The following is a 20839-nucleotide window of genomic DNA, read 5'->3' as shown; positions in this document are numbered from 1 at the left end:
GGGTGGGGGTGGGAGGCGGGGCGGGGCTTTCCCATTTGCGTTGTTTGTTTTAATCTAGGGTGATACAGGAATATAAAACCCAAAATGATTTCGAACTGCTGGCAGTGCAGGTTCAACTGTCAGGAACTCACACGTGATGCCCTCGTCGCCTTCCTTCATCCCGATAGTGTGTCTCTGGGGGAGGGAGAGGCAGAGGGGCCTTCTGGGCGCGTCTCCGTGTGAACGTGAACGCCAGGAACCCCACCTGGATCCCGTCAAAGCCCGAGATTCCAGCTGACCCCTCCCACCCTTCCTTTGTGAGTAGCCCACCTGGCAGCCGCCTGCGCCAGTCTCGGCCGTCCCTCTGTCCCTCCCTCGGTCCTTCACGCCAGCACAGACTCAGCTCCGAGGATCCCCATGGCCAAAAAAGGGAAAGACAATTATTCTTGGACCTCGGGGAGAGCTCCTGGCTGTAGAAAAGAGATACAGAATCCAAATAATTTCAAGAGAAGAAAAAGAGGTGAAGGTGTGCACAAAGGAGTGTGCCGGGGCACCAAATACTGGGGCTGGCGGGACCTCGGAAGCCGCACTGTCTCAGTCCAGCCAGTGACAGGGAACACAGGCCCCGCGAGCTGAGGCGACGTGCCCAAGGTCACTGAGCCGGCAGCAGCTCCGCACTCACGTGGAGGCCTTCTGGTTTCTCAGATTGGCCGTCTGCACGTTTCTGTCCAGGCTCCCCAGTTGCCAGTTCCCTCTTCCTCCCCCTCCTTCTCCGCTGAATCACTCAGCTTCTCAAAGAATTAATGCCCTCCCTTCTGCTATTAAATCTCCAAGTTTTTGTCCTCCCCAAGTGTCAGGCCCCCCAAGTGCCTGGGGCGTGGGGAAAGCAGTTGCTAGAACCATTCCAAGGAGGCGGGCAGGCAGTGAGAAGTGGCGGCAGAGTCATTTTCATTAATTTATACCATTTCGCAGCTCCTCCAATCTGCCTGCTCCCTGCTGGTCCTTCCATGTCCTGACTGAGATTGCTGTTCTGTTTGTTTCTATTGTCTGAGAAATAAAGTGGTTCTGATTACACCCGCAGTCTCTCGTGCATGACTGCGTTTGGGCTGCCCATGAGGCGGGAGGCTCCATCTGTATTCCTCTGCCACCGGCTTCTGGAAGAGGCCTGTGTGCTGCTGAGGAGCTCCGCCGGGTACCCCACCAGACCCCACCCCACCCCACTGAGCAGGTGTGAACTGACGGGTGGAGGGAGAGCAGAGTAACAGGGCGGGATCCAGGGTGAGAGTGGAAGAGCAGAGTCAGTCCGTTAGTCAGTCAACAAACAACACCTACTCTGCTCCAGACCCTGCTTCGAATGCTGGGGACTCAGAAGTGAACATGGGCACAAACTCCACTACATCTGGGAATCAACGTTTTTTGAGACATTTAGCAACTGGACCTGCCCAAATACCAACCAGTCAGTTGCCTTGTAGCCCTGAGAAGGGTCTCAGAAACCCCCTATTGTTGCTGCCTTTTGGCGAGGTCAGAGGAGGAGTCCCAAGGGAGAAGCCAGGGTGCTGGGTGGTGCAGCCCCAGATAGCAGCTGCTCACCAGCCGGCACAGAATTGCAGTATTACAGCGATACTGAATACCCACCATACACACAGAGGGTCGCGTCAGAGGGCTGGGGAGGGACATTAGCAAACTGCCCATAATTAGTGGCAACAGCTCACAATTGTCTTTTGGGAGGAAGGGCCCCAAAGATTCTGCCTAGATCTTCCAAATTTCAACAGTGCATTCAACAGTTGAATGCATGCATGTACGTGTGTGTGTTCTTTCTTTCTTTTTTTATCCTCACCTGAGGACATTTTTTTCATTGCTTTTAGAGAGAGAGAGAGAGAGAGAGAGAGAGGGAAAAGCATTGATTGGTTGCTTCCTGTATGCACCCAGACCAGGGATCCAACCTGCAACCTTTCAGTTGCAGGACCATGCTCCAACCAACTGAGCTGCACTGGCCAGGGCTGTTCTTTTGATTAAAAATAAATGATATCCCCAACTCAGGTCAAAGAAAATGTAGAAAGTGTATCTTTGCACACACAACCCCTAAGAACCCCCAGTCTGAGCCCTCTAGCCTTAGGACACCAAAAGCTGTGCTGGATGATTTTATAGGTTGAACTATAGTTTAGTCTCACAACCGCCCATAAGGTTCAGGCTATTCCCTCTGGCTAACAGATAAGAAAAACCAGGGATGAGTTTTCTGAGCAGGAGCTAGAAGGGCACCTCTCTGGTACAAGAGAGGGCGGCTGGTTGAACAAAGGACTGCCTATCTCCAAGGGGAGAAAGCCCCCTTTGGATGTAACAATCTTCTGATGCTCCATTTGGCACCCGTCCCATTGCCAGATGGGCTGAGGCTAAAGGCAGATCTGCAGAGGGACCAGCACAGGAGCTGGAGGTGGCTGGGACTGGCCTGGGATGGCCATGGGGTTGTGAGAAAGGGGGTATAATTAAGTAGAAGTGGGAATGGGGTAGGTATTCTAGAGAGAGTCTGGAGCAAATTTGGGTCATGGTGGGGAAGTCGGGGACCTACAGAGAGAGTTGGGGGTAGACTGAGGTTTTATTTTTTTCTACATGCTTGCAGAAAAGGTCCACATGCCATTTTCTTCTCTACACTGGATCCCAGGTGCATGCCAGTGACCATCCGTAAGGGTACACCCTGCCCTTGAAGGTGTCTGCTGTGTCTGGGCTTGAAACTATCTGCTTCCATAGGTCTCCTGGTGGGTGGACTTTTGTGATCTCCTTCTTCAAGGCTGTGTTGTAATGACAATAACAAGAGGGAAGGGCCAGCCAGGCAGAAGGCACCAACAAGGAAAAGAGCAGTGACAAGAACAAGTGTGTGTGGGAAAGGAATGGCAAGTTATACCACCGTCCATAAGGACAGGGAATTGTGGACAGTGGAGGCTTAAACGGAAGTCTGGGGCCAAGTAGAAGGACCCGTAGAGCCCTAGCACCAGAGTTGAAATATTTTACTCAGCAGGCAATAAGGAGCCATAGAAGGTTTGGTAGCAGGGTAGCTGATGAATTAAGAGGCTAGAGGGTAAATCTGAGCTCCTAACTTGTGCTGGCCTCTTTTCTATATCCTTTACCTAGCCTTATGTATATTCTCTCTATATCTTTTAGCTAATCCTGAAAACAGCCTTGTGAGAAAAGTACTATTTCTGCTTTGCAGGTAATGATATTGAAGTTCAGAAATGCTAAACAACATGTCCAAGATCATAGAGTTCATAAATGACAGTTCGAGATTGTCACTGATTGGGTGGTTGGGAGATTAGTTAGAAGCCTATTGTAATATTCTGGGCATGAATAGTAAAATCAGCAAATGAAGCAAATAGACATGTAAGAGGGGATGGATACTGCAGCCCTCAGAATGGGACCTATGGCTGATTAGGTACAAATGGAGTGGGAGGGAGAAGTCACACAGGACCTGGGTGAGGGATGGGAATGCTGGAGAAATTGTAACCATACAGGTGGTGAGGAAGGAGGGCTCAGTTTTCAGAAGACAGTCTTAACTGTGATTTTAGAAATGTCGCAGAAGTATGGGAAGTGTCCTTTTTACTTCCCAGTTTGGCAGTACAGGAAGGCAAACTAGAACAGAAGTTTCTCCATTCTTTTTTTCTTTTTACTAATCTGTAGCAAAAAAAACATACATTTCATGATGCTTAATGTTGTGACAAGTAATGTACTCAAATTTTCCCCTATTCTATTCTAGTCTATTTCATGGTAGGGCAAATGGTGGAAAAAGAGATGGCTGGTTGCAGTTCAATGATACATTTGATTTCATGACCCTCAAATGGGGAATGGCCCAAAGTCTGGACAAGACTTCACCAGAAGCAGGCGGAATGGGTGTTGAACAGCCAGTCTGCACAGTCACTGCACATGGACATCCACCAAGGACAGAACCAAAAGAGGAAAACGTACACAAGGAGGGAAGCATCAAGAGTGTCTCGTATGCAAAGGAATCAAGAAGGGAAGGCTTCTAAAAGGCCACTTGTTCTTAAATTAGGTCATCGGGGACCTCTCAAGGATTATTTTCAGTCACTGGTGGAGGTGGAGTGGGCACAGGGAGACGAAAGACAGAGCACTGTGCCTGCAAGTGGTGTTGAAGATCTGAGCATGCCTGGATGCAGAGGAGAGAGAGCCAGGGAAGAATAAATTATGCAAAGTGTTCAGGAAGGATGCGTGTGAGTGCAGGAGAAGAGTGGCAATGGGTGGAGTGAAGTCCCCGTGGTGATGGAAGATGCTAGGGTGGACCAGGACAGAGAGCACTGGTGTAGTCCCTTTGGGAAGGAGTCAAACAGGAGAGAAGGGGAGAGACTAGGGAAAGACAGACACTTGCAGAAGTGAAGAGGGAGTAATGACAGGTGGAAGGGGGGATGATGCAGTGTGAGTTGCTGACCCCAATTTCCTCGGTAAAGTAGGGAGCAAAGTCATGTGCTGAGAATGAGGTTGACACAATGAGAATGGGAAATGTTTGGAACAGCTGCCAGGAAGCATCAATAAGCAAGGAAATAAGAGACATCCGCAGTAGTTGGAGGCCCAGTCTAGATGATCTGGTCTGCGAAACCTGTGATTTGCTGGTTTTGGAGACCCCTGTTCTCTCCTCTCAGATACTTCCAGAGCAGTGGCTCCCTTTCCCCCGTTCACCCAGAGGGGTCAAGGAATGTTGTTGGTTGCCTACTAAACAGCCAAAGAACATAAACCATTATGTCCTGATTTTTTAAAAAAAGAATCTTGCCTGTGGGCTTTCCAAAATAAGCGTTCCTTTAGGTTTCTGAATCTACTTCCAATAAAGCTCTTGACAGCACAGCCTAGCCCATCTGGACCAATCAATCAGTCCTTATCATCAAGCAGTATTTTTCTCTCCTTCCCCTCCCTGTGATTCACAGCCCTGTCTGCACATTGGAATTGCATAGAAGAGTTAAAAATACTGATGGCTGGTCCTATCCTAGAGACTGACTTACATGGTCTGGATTTGTGGCCGGGTAATTGTAGAATGCCCCCAGTTAATTTTAATATGCCAGCTAAGGATGAGAACCACTGAGCCCCTTGCTACTCAGTGTGATCTAGGGACCAGGAGCACCAGCATTGACCTGGGCACCTGTAGAAATGCAGAACCTCCGGCTCCAGTCCAGACCCTGCAGTTCAACAAGGAGTCCAGGCAGTTCATATGTACATTCAAGTCTGAAAAGCTCCATGCTAGAAATCTAACATCATAAGCCCTCCCTGCTGCCCTCTGAAAGATCAAAGAGGAGTGCCTCAGAGATCACACCTCCTTGACTCTAAGCGGTCTGGCAAACAGCTAATGGCTGCTTTCTCCTAGAGTGTGCAAACAGGCACCTGTCAGCCAATCAATCAACAGGTGCTTCCCAACTTACAGCAAGCAGACACTGAGTATCGGGGACTGTTGTCCTGTGTTTAGCAGTCTATAGTATAGCTAGTTGGAGCATTCCTGTGGGATGACCAACTGTCCTAGTTTGTCTGGAACTGTCCCAGTTTTAGCACTAGATGTCCCACATCTCGGAAAGTTCGTCATCCCCCCAGCAAACTAGAATGGTTGGCCACCTTATGTTAAGTAACACTTAAAACTGATTTTACCCTTTCCCCCCACACACATATACACACATACCATCAAAATAAGATCGTCTACTTCTCTAGCACCCAACACTCTCAATAAACACATATAGTTAGAAGCTACAGTGTTTTTTGTATATATAGTTAGTGCTTAGAGATATTGGTTCCTTCATTTAACAAAAATCCATTCAGTGTCCCTAGTAGGTGGGCCCCTGTGCAAGGTGCTGGGAAACAACAGCACAAAGCAGATAGGACACTTGCCATCTTGGGGATTATAGTTTAGAGGGGAACACAGGAGCGATGACAGTGCAGTGGGATGAGTGCTGTAATCACCAGGATGAATGTAGGGACATACAGCAACTTACAGGAGCAGCGCCCAACCCATACATGGGGCCAGGGACTTCTGAAGGATGAGAGAAGTTAATGGAGTGAGACACAAAGTATATACGTGACAGGGCAGAGAACCTCCCAAGCAGAGAGACTGGAGTTCCACAGGCTAGGATAAAAGAGAGCATGGTTCCTTTGAACTTGAAAGGAGGTCGATATCTCTAGGAAGATACAGTGGGAGGTGAAAAGTGAGGGCAGGCAGTAATCAAGTCTGGAGAGGTAAGAGGAGGCTAGCCCATCAATGGCCTTGTAAAACAAGGCAAGGAACTGGGCATGGTCTGAAAGAAGCAGACCCACAGAATTGAAAGTAATTTTAAGAACCTGACTTGAGTGAAGAGTCACTCTACAATTCTGTAGAGGAAAGAATGGAGAATATAAAAATGAAAGCAGGGAGTCAAAGTAGAGGCTTAGTAATCCAAGGGAGAAATGAGGGGAGCTTGGACTGACATGGTGGCAGCTTAGTTCCTGGGAAATGGCTGGATTGGAGAGATGTTTAGGAATTAAAAGAAATGGAAGAAGATGTTGATTGAAACACACTCATGATGGAGAAAGGGTAAAGGGAAACAAATAGAGGAATTGAGGATTATGTTCATGTTTGTTCTTTTTAGCTTTTCATTTTCAACTGCGTCTAGACTTACAGAAAAGTTGCAAAAATAGTAGTTTCTGTATATCCCTTCTTGAGTTTCTTCCAATGTTAACATCATACATATTCACCATACAACTGTCAGAACCAGGAAATTATGCTACAATACCATAACCAAACAAAAGATCCCATTCAAACTTAGTTTTCCCACTAACACCCTTTTGTTGTTGCTGTTACAGGAGCCCACATTGCATTTTGTTGTTATTTCTCCCTGGTCTTTACAGTCTGCAATAGTCCTTGTTTTGCACAACCTTGACACTCCCAAAGACTACTGATGGGTTGTTTGCTGGATGTCCCTCAATTCTGGCCTGTCTGATGTCTTCAGGTTTCTGCTGCTGACATCAAGAAGGTAAGCTCCTTGAGGGCAGGGATGCTGGCTGCTCACCAACAGACTCCCCATGCCAGGACCAGTAAAGGACTCACAGTATGTAGGTGCTTAGTGTGCTCAACAAATGACTGCGGGGTGGGAGAATGTGCCAGCCACTGAGATGGCTAAAAACATAAGATCCGCCCTCCCCACTGTATTAGTCTCCTTGGCTGCCATACCGGGTGGCTGAAACAACGGAGATTTATTTCTCACAGTTCTGGAAGCTACAGGTCCAAGACCAGGGTGCCAGCATGGTTGGGTTCTGGTGGGAGCTTTTCCTGGTTTGCAGGTGGCTACCCTCTTACTGTGTCCTCACATGGCAGTGAGAGACCCAGCAAGCTCTCTGATGTCTTTTCTTACAAGGACACAAATCCCATCATGAAGGTTCTACCCTCCAGACCTCATCAAAACCTAATTAGCTTCCCAAAACCCCATCTCCAAATTGTCATCATGTTGAGAGTTAGAGCTTCAACACAGGAATTTGGGGGGGGAAACCATTCCATGCATAGCACCTCCCTTAGCAGAAATAGGAGGATGTTGGTTAGAAGGGAAAAACTGCTTTTCTTTTTAGTGTATTCATAAAAGTATTCAAATATCTAACAGATTTTGATTTCATTAACTATACTCCCTTTTTGAGCCCCTACAACTGCCAGGTATGGTGGGTAATACAAAGGTGAACTAGACATGTGGGCCACGATCCCTTGAGCTCGTGTCTACTGAAGAGAAGAAAATGGGGTCAAAGGGGATAGCAGAGCCAACAGCCTGGGGTGAATAAGTGCTACAGAAGCACAGCCAGAACGAGATGAGTTGTGGGATGCGGAGGTGACATGAGAGGTCGGGCTTGGAGGAGGATAGGGTTTGGGCTGGTAAAAGATGATGGGAAGGATGTCTTGGGAGGAAGAAAGTCTTTTAATAGAAGTCAAAATGCAGAGGGTCGCAGGATATACGTGGGGAATGGCAGTCAGTGGGGATCAGCTGGATCATCTGATGGGAGGTGGGAGCAATGAGGCTGGAGGCTGGGCAGAAAGGTTAGGTCCAAGTCCCAGCAGTCCTTGGTTGTACTTTAAGTATCTGTTGATTGAGAATACAACACTTATTAACAAGATGCTACACAAGTGAAGAATGCTTTTTTAAAAATTTTTTTAAAGATTTTATTTATTTATTTTTAGAGAGGGGAAAGGGAGGAAGAGAGAGAGACAAACAGCAATGTGCCTCCCTCAGGCCCCCCACTGGGGACCTGGCCCACCACCCAGTCCTGTGCCCTGACTGGGAATTGAACTGGAGACCTTTTGCCTTGTGGTACAATATTCAACCATCTGAGACACATCAGTCAGAGCAGACAGGTGCTTTTGATTTTGTTCATCGCAATGGCTTCCCCATGCAATTTAAAAATAGTATGCAGAGCTGTAAGGGAATTTGTATTTAAGCTATCAGCAATGCTTGGGTACATTTAGTTTCATCTACTCCTGTGATATCTTGGCAGCTCCTTCTGAGGTTAGACCAGAGTTATACACACACTGAGGCAGAAATGCTCCAGAAAGTTTGAAAAAAATGTTTGAAAACAATAGAAAGCTGGTGAGGTTCAATAACATCAATTGTGAACTTATTGTATGTTCGTATTCCACACTATGCCAAGATTTTTGCATGCATTATTATATCATTTGAGCCACTTGAGTCTCACAACAACCTCTGAGACAGGTACTATTACTATCATTCCCATTCTACAATGGAGGAAGTGAGGATTCAAGTCTGTTAGTGACTTGCTCAACGTCACACATCTGCATAGCAATGCTGGAACTGGAAAGCAGTTCTACTTGGCTATGAAAGCCTATGTTCTTAACCACTGTGCTAATTTTCTCCAAAAACATTTCTGATTCTTCGCTTCCATTGTTCCTATGCCTAGAACATATGCTGTCTTCATTTCCTGTTTTCCAAGTTCTCACCCTGATCTGTCTTTAAGGCCCAGTTCTAAGTCCATTCTTCCAGAGAGACTTTATCAGCAGAGTGGGGAGTGGGATTCATACCAGCCCCAGGTATGGCTCCTCCACCTGATGTGGCATAAAAGTGGACAGCAGAACCAGAAGGAACTGGACATTCCTGAGTACAACCTCCTCCTTTTATAAATGAGGAAATAGTAACAAAACTATTTATTGAGTGCTTCCTGTGGATCAGGGAGTGTGTTAGCTCATTAATTCTCACAACAGCCCTGTTGAGGGAGAGACCTGTAGAGTTCACTCATGCCTGGATTACTCTCTGTCCAGGCACCGAAGAGGATGATGACCCTCCCCAGCCCCATTGCCATTAGGCAGACTTATGTTTTAGATCCAGCCAATGAGTTTGAGGCAAAAGTGATGTCATTCCTGAGCTAACGTGCTTCATTGTTTGTTCTCAGTGAGCTGTGAGGGAGCGAGCTGTGCACTATCCGTGGTCATGTTCTGGGACTCTGAGGCTCTGGGGCTTCCCCAAGGTGGCCCTGGATTTGACTTTGCTCAGGAATACCTTCTGAACATAATTCAGGAGTGGAATTGGTGGTTTTATTAGCCAGGGAAATTAACATGAGCAGGGCAACAGGCAAACCTGCAGTTCACGGTGTCTAACACAAGTTTTATCTCTCCCATGGCACACTCCTGTGTGGGTTAGGCTTTTCCATCTTGTGGCTGTCCCACCTGAAACCTGTAGCTCTCAAATCACTGAGGTGGAACAGAGAGATAAAGAGGCATTCCTTCCTACTTCTGTCCTGAGGGACACATTGTCACTGCCTTCCTAGTCACATGGTCCTGTGCCCTCCCTCCTCATCCAGTGCCCACACTCCTGTTCCTTGTGTGCCCAGGAACCTCAAGTCTGGCGTAGGCATTTCTTCTTCCCATTTACTGTCTTCTCAAACTCCAGCCTCGTATACTGTATTCCTAAAGCAATGACCTACTTCGGAATCGTCAAGCTGGATTGTGAGTGCAGATTCTGGAGCACCAACCTGGGACTGAGAATCTGCACTTTCCCTCTTCCCGAAGCACTTCTTGGTGCCCCATGGATGTTTCAGAACTATTACTGTGAAGTGTGCATCTCAGGTCAGTGTTATCCACACTTCAGTCACTTCTGCTTTTCAATGTGTTCATGTGCCATCTATATACTATCATTTTCTTTATACTTAACATTTTTCTCTAAGTGGCTTGCATTTCTACTTCAATAAATTTATTTATAAAGGAGATTTTTTTTGTCACTGCCATAAGTAAAAAACTGGAATCATTTAAAAAGAAAAAAATAGACAAGTTCCCCCATATCATAGAATATTATTCAGAGCTAAAAAGAAATGTGCTATCGAGCCATGAAAAGACATGGAAGAAGTATAAATGTCTATTACTAAGTGAAAGAAGCCAATCTGAAAAGGCTACATACTGTGTGATTCCAACTACATGACAATCTGGAAAAGCCTGGGCTGTATTGCCAAGAGTTCTAGGTCAGAGCAGAAGGATGAATGGATGGATTTTTAAGGCACTGAAACTACTATGTATAATACTGTATATAATGATAGATCCAGGCCATCATGCATTTGTCAAAACCCTTAGTATATACAACACCGAGAGTGAACCCCAAGGTAAACTGTGGACTTTGGGTGATAATGCGTCAGTGGTGGTTCACCTGTTGTAACGAATGCACCACTCTGGAGCAGGTGTTGACAGCTGGGGAGTGGGTGGGAGGAGTGGGGGGCAGGTGAGTATATGGGAACTCTGTACTTTCAGCTTAGTTTCACTTTGACCCTAAAACTGCTCTAAAACAATCAAGTCTATTAATTTTAAAAAAAAAAGAAGAAGAAACATACATGAACACAAGCAAAACAAGATTAACAGATTCCGGCTAGCTATTACTGTGCATCTGAAGGCTCCGAGCCCGACGCCTTCTCTCTTTGTTTACTAAGGAGAGTGACAAGTGTTAGAAAGGTGCTAAAGACATATTATCACTCCAGTGAAGTTTATTTCTATCCTGGACATAATCATAAGGCATGAGAGCAAACTGAAAAGAACAATGTTCTCACTTGAGAATCAACGTTATTTAACATGTCTGTCTGGGGTACCCAACCCATCCCAGGCTTTCAGCAACACTCATCTGGGGATGGGCCCAAATGCAAACATCTTGCTGTCACACTGTGAGCAAGAAGTGTTTTTCTCTGCCACTTTCTCTATATGTTCCTCCCAGTGCACAGCCTGCTCCTGCCCTCTAGGGACTCAGAGCCCAGGAAAGTGTCTTTCTGCACAGCTCCTGCCAAGAAGAGAGTGCCACTTAATAAAGACCTGTCAAGAACATGGTGGTGATGGAGATGGATAAAGACAACTAGGTATGTAGGGAATGAGGGACCTAGGCAGGAGAGGGCAGAGGTTCAGCTGAGTCCTTACTACAGAGGCAAAAGTCTGCCGAACAGAGACAGTGGATCTATATGTGCATCTCTGATATCAGGCACAAAAACAGCTGGGGATTTACCATGGGTGAAGCACAGCTTTCCTTACAATGTCTGAATTTTTAAGGCTTTAGTAAGAGAGGGGAGTGGGAAAGGCAGCAGTGGGATCTAGGGGCCCTACTCCAAGCCTCTAAGCCCCACTAAGACAATGGGATAAATATCACTCCCACTGAATGAACAGCTGCCGTGCACCTAGAACCTTCACAAAGCACGTCTATTCCTTACGAGTGTGCAAGTTAAGAATGTCATTTCTGTTTTGAAGGCAAGGAAATCTAGGACTAAGGAGTTGAAACAAGTTGCCCGAGATCACCCAGCTGGGAAGGGCCCAAACTGGGATTTAAATCCATTCCTTTCTGACTTTAAAGCCTCTGTTCTTCCCATCATCCTGCAATAGAGTAAGCAAAGCTCTGCTCTGGGCTAGGTAGCCTCCGGTCAGGATAATGATCACTGTGATGACCAGGACAAGAATCATCACTACTTGTCCTTATAGAATCAGAAAATGAGGCTGGACAGGGTAGAAGGGGTCTCAGGGATTATCCATATTCCCTTTGTCTGGCACTTTAATTTACACACACACATGTGCACACACAAATATACCTTCTCCCATGTGTGCACTAGAGGTCAAATATAGCACTATCAGTCTGGAGTGAACGTGGGCCAGGAGGGAGGGGAAAGGATCAACAAATACTCAGCCCTTACTGTACGCAGAGCCCTATGCTAGCTGTTAAGGTAGTTTTAAGAGGCTTCTTTTGGAGAAACTGATGTTAATTTTCTTCAACCACATCCAAAGTAACCTTTGCATAAAGAAGGAAACTGATTTGATCTATGCTCTTCAGTGTCTCTGAGTGTGAGTCCTGGATTGATCTTCATGGAAGTGATGAGCTGGGTCCAAGATTGGGGCTAGTGTGTCCCCCTTGCGGGCTTGGATCACAGAGTGGGACAGAGCCCATATCTACTGATCTCCTCTTTTTTTCTGACAGTTTGCACCTACCTGAAACTCAAATTGTAACTTGTTCCATTTTGCCTATTTTGGCATGAGGCAGTCAATCTCATGTGCACCCTGATTTTACTTTTTGCATATGCAGGGGGTGGTATCACATGTGTACTACATATAGTTGTACAGGTAGACTCTATCTTGCCTCTGATACACCTCAGAGGGGAATGTTGTGCAGCTCAGGCCACACAGTATTCACTGGCCAGCTCCTTTCTATCCGGGCTCGCTTCCAAGTTGGCTTCCTTCCCAGCAAACAAGAAGCAGCTTGCTCATTCCCATATTCCTTCTAGTATCTTCTCCCCTTCAAACCTACTCTCCCTCCCCCAATTCAGAGGCCACAACTGGGCTCCTTCAACATACCAGCTGGAAAAGAGAGAAGGGCGGGGTGCAAGGAGAGAGAGAAAACTATTGAGATTTCCAATATCTCTCCTTTCTTCTCCAAGGCTCTTTTGAAAATGCATATTTCACGCCTGCCCTACCAGCTTTATTAAGTAACTCTGTATGGGGGACTCAGCTAGAAGCCACACCCAATAAATGAGCCAGCCCACCACAAGGAGAGGCAGGCTGGCAAGGGAAGAAGGATTATCCCAAGATGCACACTGTTAGAGGATCTTCAGACAACTGAGGTGAGAATCACTCCACAACTGTCAAGACACAAGGCATCTGCCCTGCTCCAATCTCTGATCTGGTCTATGGTAGTGAGACTGATGCTTTCAACGTTTTATCTGTGTGTTTGCATGTGTATGTGTGTTCATAATAGATAGCTAAATCTGGGAAATAGCCAGGAACTCAATGGTGGGGTTTAAGATTCTTATATCATCTCCCAATAAAGAACTACAGCACTGGTGAGAATTTGGAGTGACCAAAGGGTCCTCGGAGCTTCCACATTACAGGGACTGGACTGGTTGAAGCAGGGACTGAAACACTATAGTGGAAGAACCCAGATGGGAAAACGAAAACCGCTCACTCATGACTCTGGGGTAGGGTCACTGGGGCTTCCCCTTTGACCATCATAGACCTAAGGGATGTTCTGCATCCTTAGGTCTATGATGGTATCTGTTGCCTATTGTTCATGAAATCCTTGCTATCCTCCTGTGGTATGTGCATGGTGTAAATTCATGATCGCAGCAATCATGTGATTACCAACAACTTGGGATTTCTATGAACACAGGATGGAGACTGTTCTTTGTGATCTTTGCTGAAGACACTGGGACTAAATACCCTACAATAAGATAACCCCTTGAATTGGAAAAGGGTGCAGGCTCATCTCTTTCTGCTTGGATTAACACTTTCTCTGGACCACCCACCCAAGCCATGTCACTGTAATGAACCCCAACTCTCAAGCTCAGAAGGGATCTTGAGGGTCACTAGTCCAAGTCACTCATTTGAGCCACCTTCTAAGGCAGCCTATACTATCTTGGGACAGTTTTGGTAGAAAGTGCTTTCTAATATTAAAACCCAAGTTATATTTTCTAGAGATCCCATCGCTAGCCAAGGCACTGCCCTTGGAGATCCCACAGAGCAGATCTGCCCCTCTTCTGCACAGCACACATCCAGCCTTTGATACCAGTGAGTACTTTTCTCCCTTGTAGTCTCTTCTCCCCAGCCCCCCCTCCCATGGTGCTGCCCACTGGATGAGCTCTAGGTAGCAGTCTCCAACCTTTTTGGAAGCAAGGAGCAGTTTCCATGGAAGGGCAGAGTGGGGGATGGTTTCAGGATGACTCAAACACATTATATTCAAGCTCACCTCCTGCTGTGTGGCCCAGTTCTTAACAGGCCTAGAACAGTACTGATATGTGGCCCGCAGGTTAGGGACCCCTGCTCTAGAGACTTATTCATTCAACAAATACTTTAGAATATGAAGCAGGTGCAAGGCAGTGGATTGGGAGCTGATGACCCAATGATGAATAAATACACAAGTCGCTGCTTCCAGAGATTTTACAGTCCCTCTGCAGTTCCTCTCTGAGGCCCAGGCAAAAGAGCCCCATGCTGTAGAGGACCCCACTCTGGCCCTTTTTCAGCTGCACCCCGCCCAGAGGGTGAAGAGTCTGCAGGGTCAAGGAGACATGCCAGTCTGGAATTTCAGCCTATTGTGCCATGAGTTTGCTCCCAGAAGCCTCAGGTTTCTTTTATTCAAATGGGACAAGACAAGGAACAGCATGGATGGAGCTTGGACAAGCCAACTGGAGTGTCTACATGCCTATCGACAAGGTTCATCATGGTGCAGGATGGAGCCAGCAGTGGAAAGGGAATCTGAGTAGCCGGCAGTCCAAGGGCTAGATATCCCCATTTGGCTGGCACAGAATTAAGAAGAATCTAGAAATTCTAATTTCTTAATTTTATTTATTTATTTTTAGAGAGAAAGGGAGGGAGAAGAGAGGGAGAGAAACATCAATGTGTGGTTGCCTTTCAAGCATACCGCACTAGGGACCTGACCCACAACCCAGGCATGTACCCTGGGAATCAAACCAGTGACACTTTGGCTCACAGGCCAACACTCAATCCACTGAGCCACAATAGCCAGGTCTACAGTTCTAAATTCAAACCTGTCTTCCAGAATGATCTGCAGGTATATTTGTAAGAATAGAAGGATAAAATGCATTTTGTTGCTGTAATTCACTTGCTGGATTTATTACTTTTAAATAAATATCTTGGTCTATGCCATGTGATCCTCTATACTCTTGCCTGAGGTTCCATGAATGTTAGGGATAGATCTGTTCCTTATGGAGACAGATATTAATTAAACAATCATGCAAAGAAATGTAAAACTGGATCACAGTGCTAAGAAAATAATGCACTTTTGACTCACTTCTAAAATGCTGTATATCTCATCTCCATTCCCAAGATTCTAATTGCATCTTGGGGCCTCCAGGTTTGCTTAAGCTCTGCAAAGCCCTTCTCTTACTCCCCAAGAATCCAAAACACTGACTAAAATATTCCATGCTAGCCTTGACTGGTGAAGGCTCAGTTGGTTGGGCATTGTCCCATAGAACAAAAGGCTATAGGCTCGATACTGGGCCAGGCCACATACCTGGGTTGTGGGCTAGTCCCCTGTTGGGGCACTTATGAGAGGCAACTAGTTGATATTTCTTTCTCACATCAATGTTTCTCTCCATTTTTCCCTTTTCTTTAAGAATAAATAAATAAATGTTTAAAAAATATTTCACACTACTCTTGCCCCTTCTGAACACAGAGCTCCAGGGAAGCTGACCCCAGGAAGAATAAGAGAGGTAGACAAAGCCTATCAATCTCTTTCAGACTCATTTCCTGCTTTCCATTAAGTTCAGGACAGGTGCCCTGCCACTACCACTGCCATGTGGGTTTTATCTTTGTACCCACCTCCAGGTGCTCCGAAGCAGCCCTACCTCTTTGTCAAACTACCCTTGTGTCTCACATCTCTACTGCTTCAGGGTTCCTAAACTCAGCCCTAAGTCTATTTCATCTCACTCGGTCTTCAGCAGCCACAGAGAAGAAGCCTTCTCTGCCTAGTTGGAGAAAAGGTAGCAAATTCTCCCACCTGCCTCTCTGAATAGGCACCCCACACACTAGCTGCTTTTAAACATGCATCCCTTTCTTGTGCCCGATATCACTGTAATTCACCTGTGACTCACTGTCTTTGTGTTCTTGATCTCTATCAGCCTCTGTGATGTCTGGGTTGGATTGTCAAACTCCCAGAGGGCAGGGCCACATCAGCCCTGTGTCTTTAGACCCTGCCCAGCAGGACAGCAGGCGTAGGTGGGCACTTCGTAGAGACTTTTGATGGAGGAAACAGGCCAGCACTGAGAGCATTGTGAGCTCATGGGAAACAGTCTCCTGACACAGACCACGATCACAGCACCCCTCCTGCCAGACTGGAAGCCACGGCACATTTTTCCTTTTAAGTAAGGCAAGAGGAGTACCCTCATGGTACTGAGATGATGGCAATGATGACAACGACGACGACCACAACAACACTGTGATGGCACTGCTTTAACTGTGTTGCCTCATCTGATTCTCAGAATGACCTTATGAATTGGGACTATCATCATTATCTCAGTTTTACAAATGAGGTTCCCGAGTCACAGAGAGGCTATGCCATGTGTTCAGACCTCAAACTGGGGCCACCTGGCTTTAGACACCTTGGCTTACCCACCAAGGTGCATGGTCCCTCAAAGTGAACTAGAAATGGAGGGTGAGGAGTTGGTGACTGGGCTCTTTCTCACACTGTCATGGGTCCTTGACCCCTGACCCACCTGAATGAATGGCTGAGAGGGGGAAAGTGGGTACTCAGCTGGCTTTCTGGCATGAAGCCAAGCTGTCTCTCAAGGCATTGGTTCACACCTGTCCCCCTGCCTCCTCCTGTCCTCTCTTCTGTTTCTCAAACCTGCTCAGCTTGTTCATACTGAGGCTTTTGAACCTGCTGTTCCTCCACCTGCAGTGCTCTTCCCCAGACCTTTACCTCAGGGGGTCCTTCTCATGGTGTAGGTGTCAGCTCAGAGGGCACATTCTTAGGAAGGCTGTTCCCGATCACTGTATCTAATGTAGCCGCATCTTTTGCAAGCCCTCCCTTTCATTATTGTCTAACTCATTTCCCCTTGTTCTCATCTGTTTGGTCCACTCCTGGACCCTCAGTGCCTGGAACAGCATCTGGCACGCTATAGATACCCAGTCCATATGTATTAAATACATGTATGAATGAATGATGCAATGTCCTTAAACACGCATCAAAGATATGTGGTACTAGCTAGATCCTTCAGTTGCCCCTCACCACATACATTATAAGTCCCTAGCAGGAAGAGACCACATCTTCATTCTTGGCAGTCTTTAGCCCTTAGAGTGGTGGCAAATGACTGGGGAGCTGTTCGGTTCCTTTGTTTGGGCAGAAAAAAAGACTAAAACATTCAGCCTTGAAATTACAGACTGTCGGCACTCCTTTCAGGGCCACTTGTGGACAATTGCTCTCTCCCTGAACAGAAACTGAGATACTGAAATCTCAGCTTCTCTCCCCACGCCCACTCTCTCTCTCTCCCTCTTTCTTTCCTTTCTCAAGAAAGTTTTTCTCATCTCTTTCTCTTTTGTCTCCCTTCCTCACTGAAATGCTGTGGAGAAAGATGAACAACAAGTGGGAAAATGTGTTCCCCACATCTAACCCACATTGCTCTTAATATTTCTTTAACATAGAGCCTCATTTTAATCTCCTGGTTCCTGCACAGATAAAACAAATCCCCCAAATATAAGAATAATATGCAAGAACTACTTGATTTGATCCCATGTTAATGCCGACATGATATCCTATTTCTCCTACATAACAATAGAGCCCATTTCTTTCTTAGTGTTAGCTTTTTTAGTCCATGCTTTCTTTATGACACATAATAAACATAATAAACAAGAAAGAAGACCTCCTAATCTGTGACCCAACCCTGTAGCATATGAAGGTGTTTCACAATATTCTTATGATCTCATTATTTTCCTTTTCTCCACAAAATACTGACTGCTTTTTCATGATGAAAATACATTCTATTATATATCAATTCCTCTTAAGGCATTTTCATGCTCGTTATCTCCTGGATCTTCCCAATACATATAAGAAAAGGAGGGGGAACTGAACAAGGTATCTTCAAATCACAGAAGTTGGGAAAGGGGCGCCGAGGTATTAAAGCAATATCAAGCTCACACAGCAGGTGAAATACCATTGAAACCAAGCTGCAAGTCTTGCAGTTCTCTATGGGCAAGGGTGCTCTTACCAAAAGCCACACTCCCAGCAGCCCTTGTGACATACAGATCTGAGCAAGCCCATATGGAAGAAGAAAGAAATAGCTTAAGAAGTTAATAAATGAAATAATTCCTTCTTTTGGAATAGGTGAGGCTCCTTACTGGGGCGAGATCCTGATCAGGTGTATTCCAAAGTGAGGCACCCCTTCTGCTCGGCCAAGCCACTCCACCTTGTGTCTGCTGGAGTCCCAGCGCTGGGAGTGAAGAGAAGGGCAGAAAGAAAGGCACTGAGCAGGGATCCCAGACCTGCTCCCTTAACAGGAGCCCTCAACTCTGGGCAATACTTCATTTGGGACTTCAGGCAGTCCTCATCATAAGAAGGCAGAATCCAGCCCACCACATCTCAGAGATATTTATTTACCCCAAGATCTACATCACTTCCTTTCATAACACCCAGGCTGTGGCCTCAGTCATTATCTGTCCCTGAAGTGCTTTCTCCATTCAGAGCAAAGAAAAAAATGAATGAAAATGTCAGCTAAGCCCTCCTCTCACAAGGCAAGCCCTCAGCAAGAATCAGGACCGCTCAGGAACACTGGCATGGCATTCTAATGCATTGCATTTGTTCAGGGAGCACCCGGAAGTCTTCCCTCCACTTCTTGGAAATCAGTGAAGAAGCAGCTGATGTGGCCACATATTCCTGCCCAGGGTACAAGTGGATATTCTTTCTCCAGCATGATCAACTAGATCAGATTTTAAGATCTGGGATTCTGTGGAAAATGTTGCCACAATGTGACTCTAGAAGCGTGTGCATGTGCTATCCAGCACTGCAGACACTAGATTGGAAGTGGAGCTCAGAGAGGGTGGGGTAAGTACATCTGTGAAAATCTGAATGAATGGTAGTGAGAACCCTCAGACTCTGGTCCATGAGGCACTTGCCACCCCCTATCCTAGATGGGGAGAGTTGACAGGACCATCTAAGTTGATGTGCTTCAGGCTGGAGAAGGGGAATAGATATGACAAGATTTCCTACTAGCTTCTCTATTTACCTTATACTCGCTCTCACCCCACTTACCTACCTGCTTTCAACCTAAGAAAAATTTGAATCTGCCAAGAAGTGTCTTAACAAGCTGTGGTCTTCTCAGACCTAGAATCCTTCTCTGATTCCTCTGCAGTGACTAAAACACACTGCTGAGGATACAATATCATATGGAAGGGGGCAGTCTCAAAATGAAAGATCAGACACAGGCTTGTTAGGTTTTAGTCCATGAGAACAGGGAAAGAGGACAAGATCTCTACACACTCTCATGGAGGGAAGAAGTTTGAATCTGGAACTGAAGGCAGGCTGGAGAAAAGGCCACTAACAACACATCAGGTCAAAGGATATCTTCACAACAAGTATGAATGGACCACCAGGTTCCTTCATTGCATTGCTTCTGACTTCGGGATCTTCTATTTTGAGGACACTTACAGAATTTTTGCAGGAAACTGAAGACACTAGCATTGGAAGGAAAATGCAAAAACTGAGATACAACTGAGCCACCAAACAGGCTGCACCAGGAACCAGACACCTTTTGGGAAAACTTAACCAGAAGAAACATCATTGAGGAGCCCTTAAAACTTACAGTCCTCACATTAGACATGACACAACGGTTCCCCAGGGCCAGTAGGAAGCAGCAGTCTGCAAGATCTGCAGATATCACAAGGAAGCAGGAAGAGGGAAAAGCAGTCTCACCTGTTCTGGCCCCTGGAAGCAGATGCGGCACAGCGGGGTCCTCATGCCACTGTCCAGGCTGCTGCCCAGTGAGTAGCGATCCTCAGCCTTCCCCTTACAGAAGTCATCTGAGGAGGCACTGCTGAGCAGTGAGGCAGGTGGCTCTGTGGCTGGGCCACCCCAGTCATCTTCCACAGAAGACGGTGGCAAAAGTGGTGGAGGTGGCAGAGGAGGGGTCTCCCTGCCCACCCCTTCTCTAGGGCCCCTCCAGCCTGTCCACCCTCCGGCACCAAGAGCTGGAAGGGTGTTGTTGTTGGCTGTCAAACCAGGGGGCTGGGGGTCGCCGTGCATGGGCAGGGGCGCTGGAGGGGGGCGCCGCAGCAGGAAAACCTTCAGGTCATTGAAGAGCATGCGGCAGCGGCACTTGAGGAGACCCTGGTGGCGCAACATCTGGGGAGCCGGGATGCACAGTCCACAGCGGTACCAGGCACAGCAGTAGCAGCAGCACCACCACCAGAGCAGCCCGCTCAGGGGCATCAGCATGTGCCCAGTGGAAGCAGAGAACCCGGGAGGGGCAGCTGGAGTCTTTGCCGAAGATAGAATGATTTTGGGGGGTCCACAGTGTAGCTGTGTTATGCAGGAGTCTGCTTTCTCACTGGCTCCTCTAATACCCCCTCCAAGAAGCAAATAAATTACCCTCAGGACTTATGACTGCAAGTCACTGATTCTGAACTTTACCTGGAAAATCCAACAACAAAAAAAGTTTGTCTTGCCCTTCGCACCTACCTCACCCCAACCTTAGGCTTTGCTCAGGGTGCCTCCTCTGTGCCTATGACCTGAGGGCACTGGTAGGAGCAGGGGAATAAAAGATGTTGAGGATAGGCTGTTAGGGCCTTGGGATAAAAATCTAATTGTTATGAAATTCCCCAGGAGAGGATTATTAGGTTGTTTTCAAATTCCTGGGCAGTGGGAAATCTTTTTTCTTGTATATAAAAACGTGGGTACAATTT

General features: G+C 46.6%; 1 protein-coding gene across 1 annotated transcript in view; it reads right to left on the bottom strand.

The window, feature by feature from the left end:
- MARCHF4 (membrane associated ring-CH-type finger 4) overlaps window positions 1–20372 on the bottom strand; it is an 87347-nt gene extending 66975 nt beyond the window's left edge. The window contains exon 1 of the mRNA XM_045852318.1: window positions 19851–20372. Within this exon, the coding sequence (XP_045708274.1) occupies window positions 19851–20372 (522 nt within the window). The remainder of the gene's footprint in view (window positions 1–19850) is intronic.
- Between the last annotated feature and the right edge of the window lie 467 nt (window positions 20373–20839).

This window comes from Phyllostomus hastatus, unplaced genomic scaffold (genome assembly GCF_019186645.2).
Source record: "Phyllostomus hastatus isolate PE091 unplaced genomic scaffold, TTU_PhHast_1.1 phas_contig_137, whole genome shotgun sequence".
In the NCBI taxonomy this organism is placed as follows: Eukaryota; Metazoa; Chordata; class Mammalia; order Chiroptera; family Phyllostomidae; genus Phyllostomus; species Phyllostomus hastatus.
Note: the sequence above shows the minus strand (reverse complement) of the source record. Positions and strands in the feature narration are given on the sequence as shown.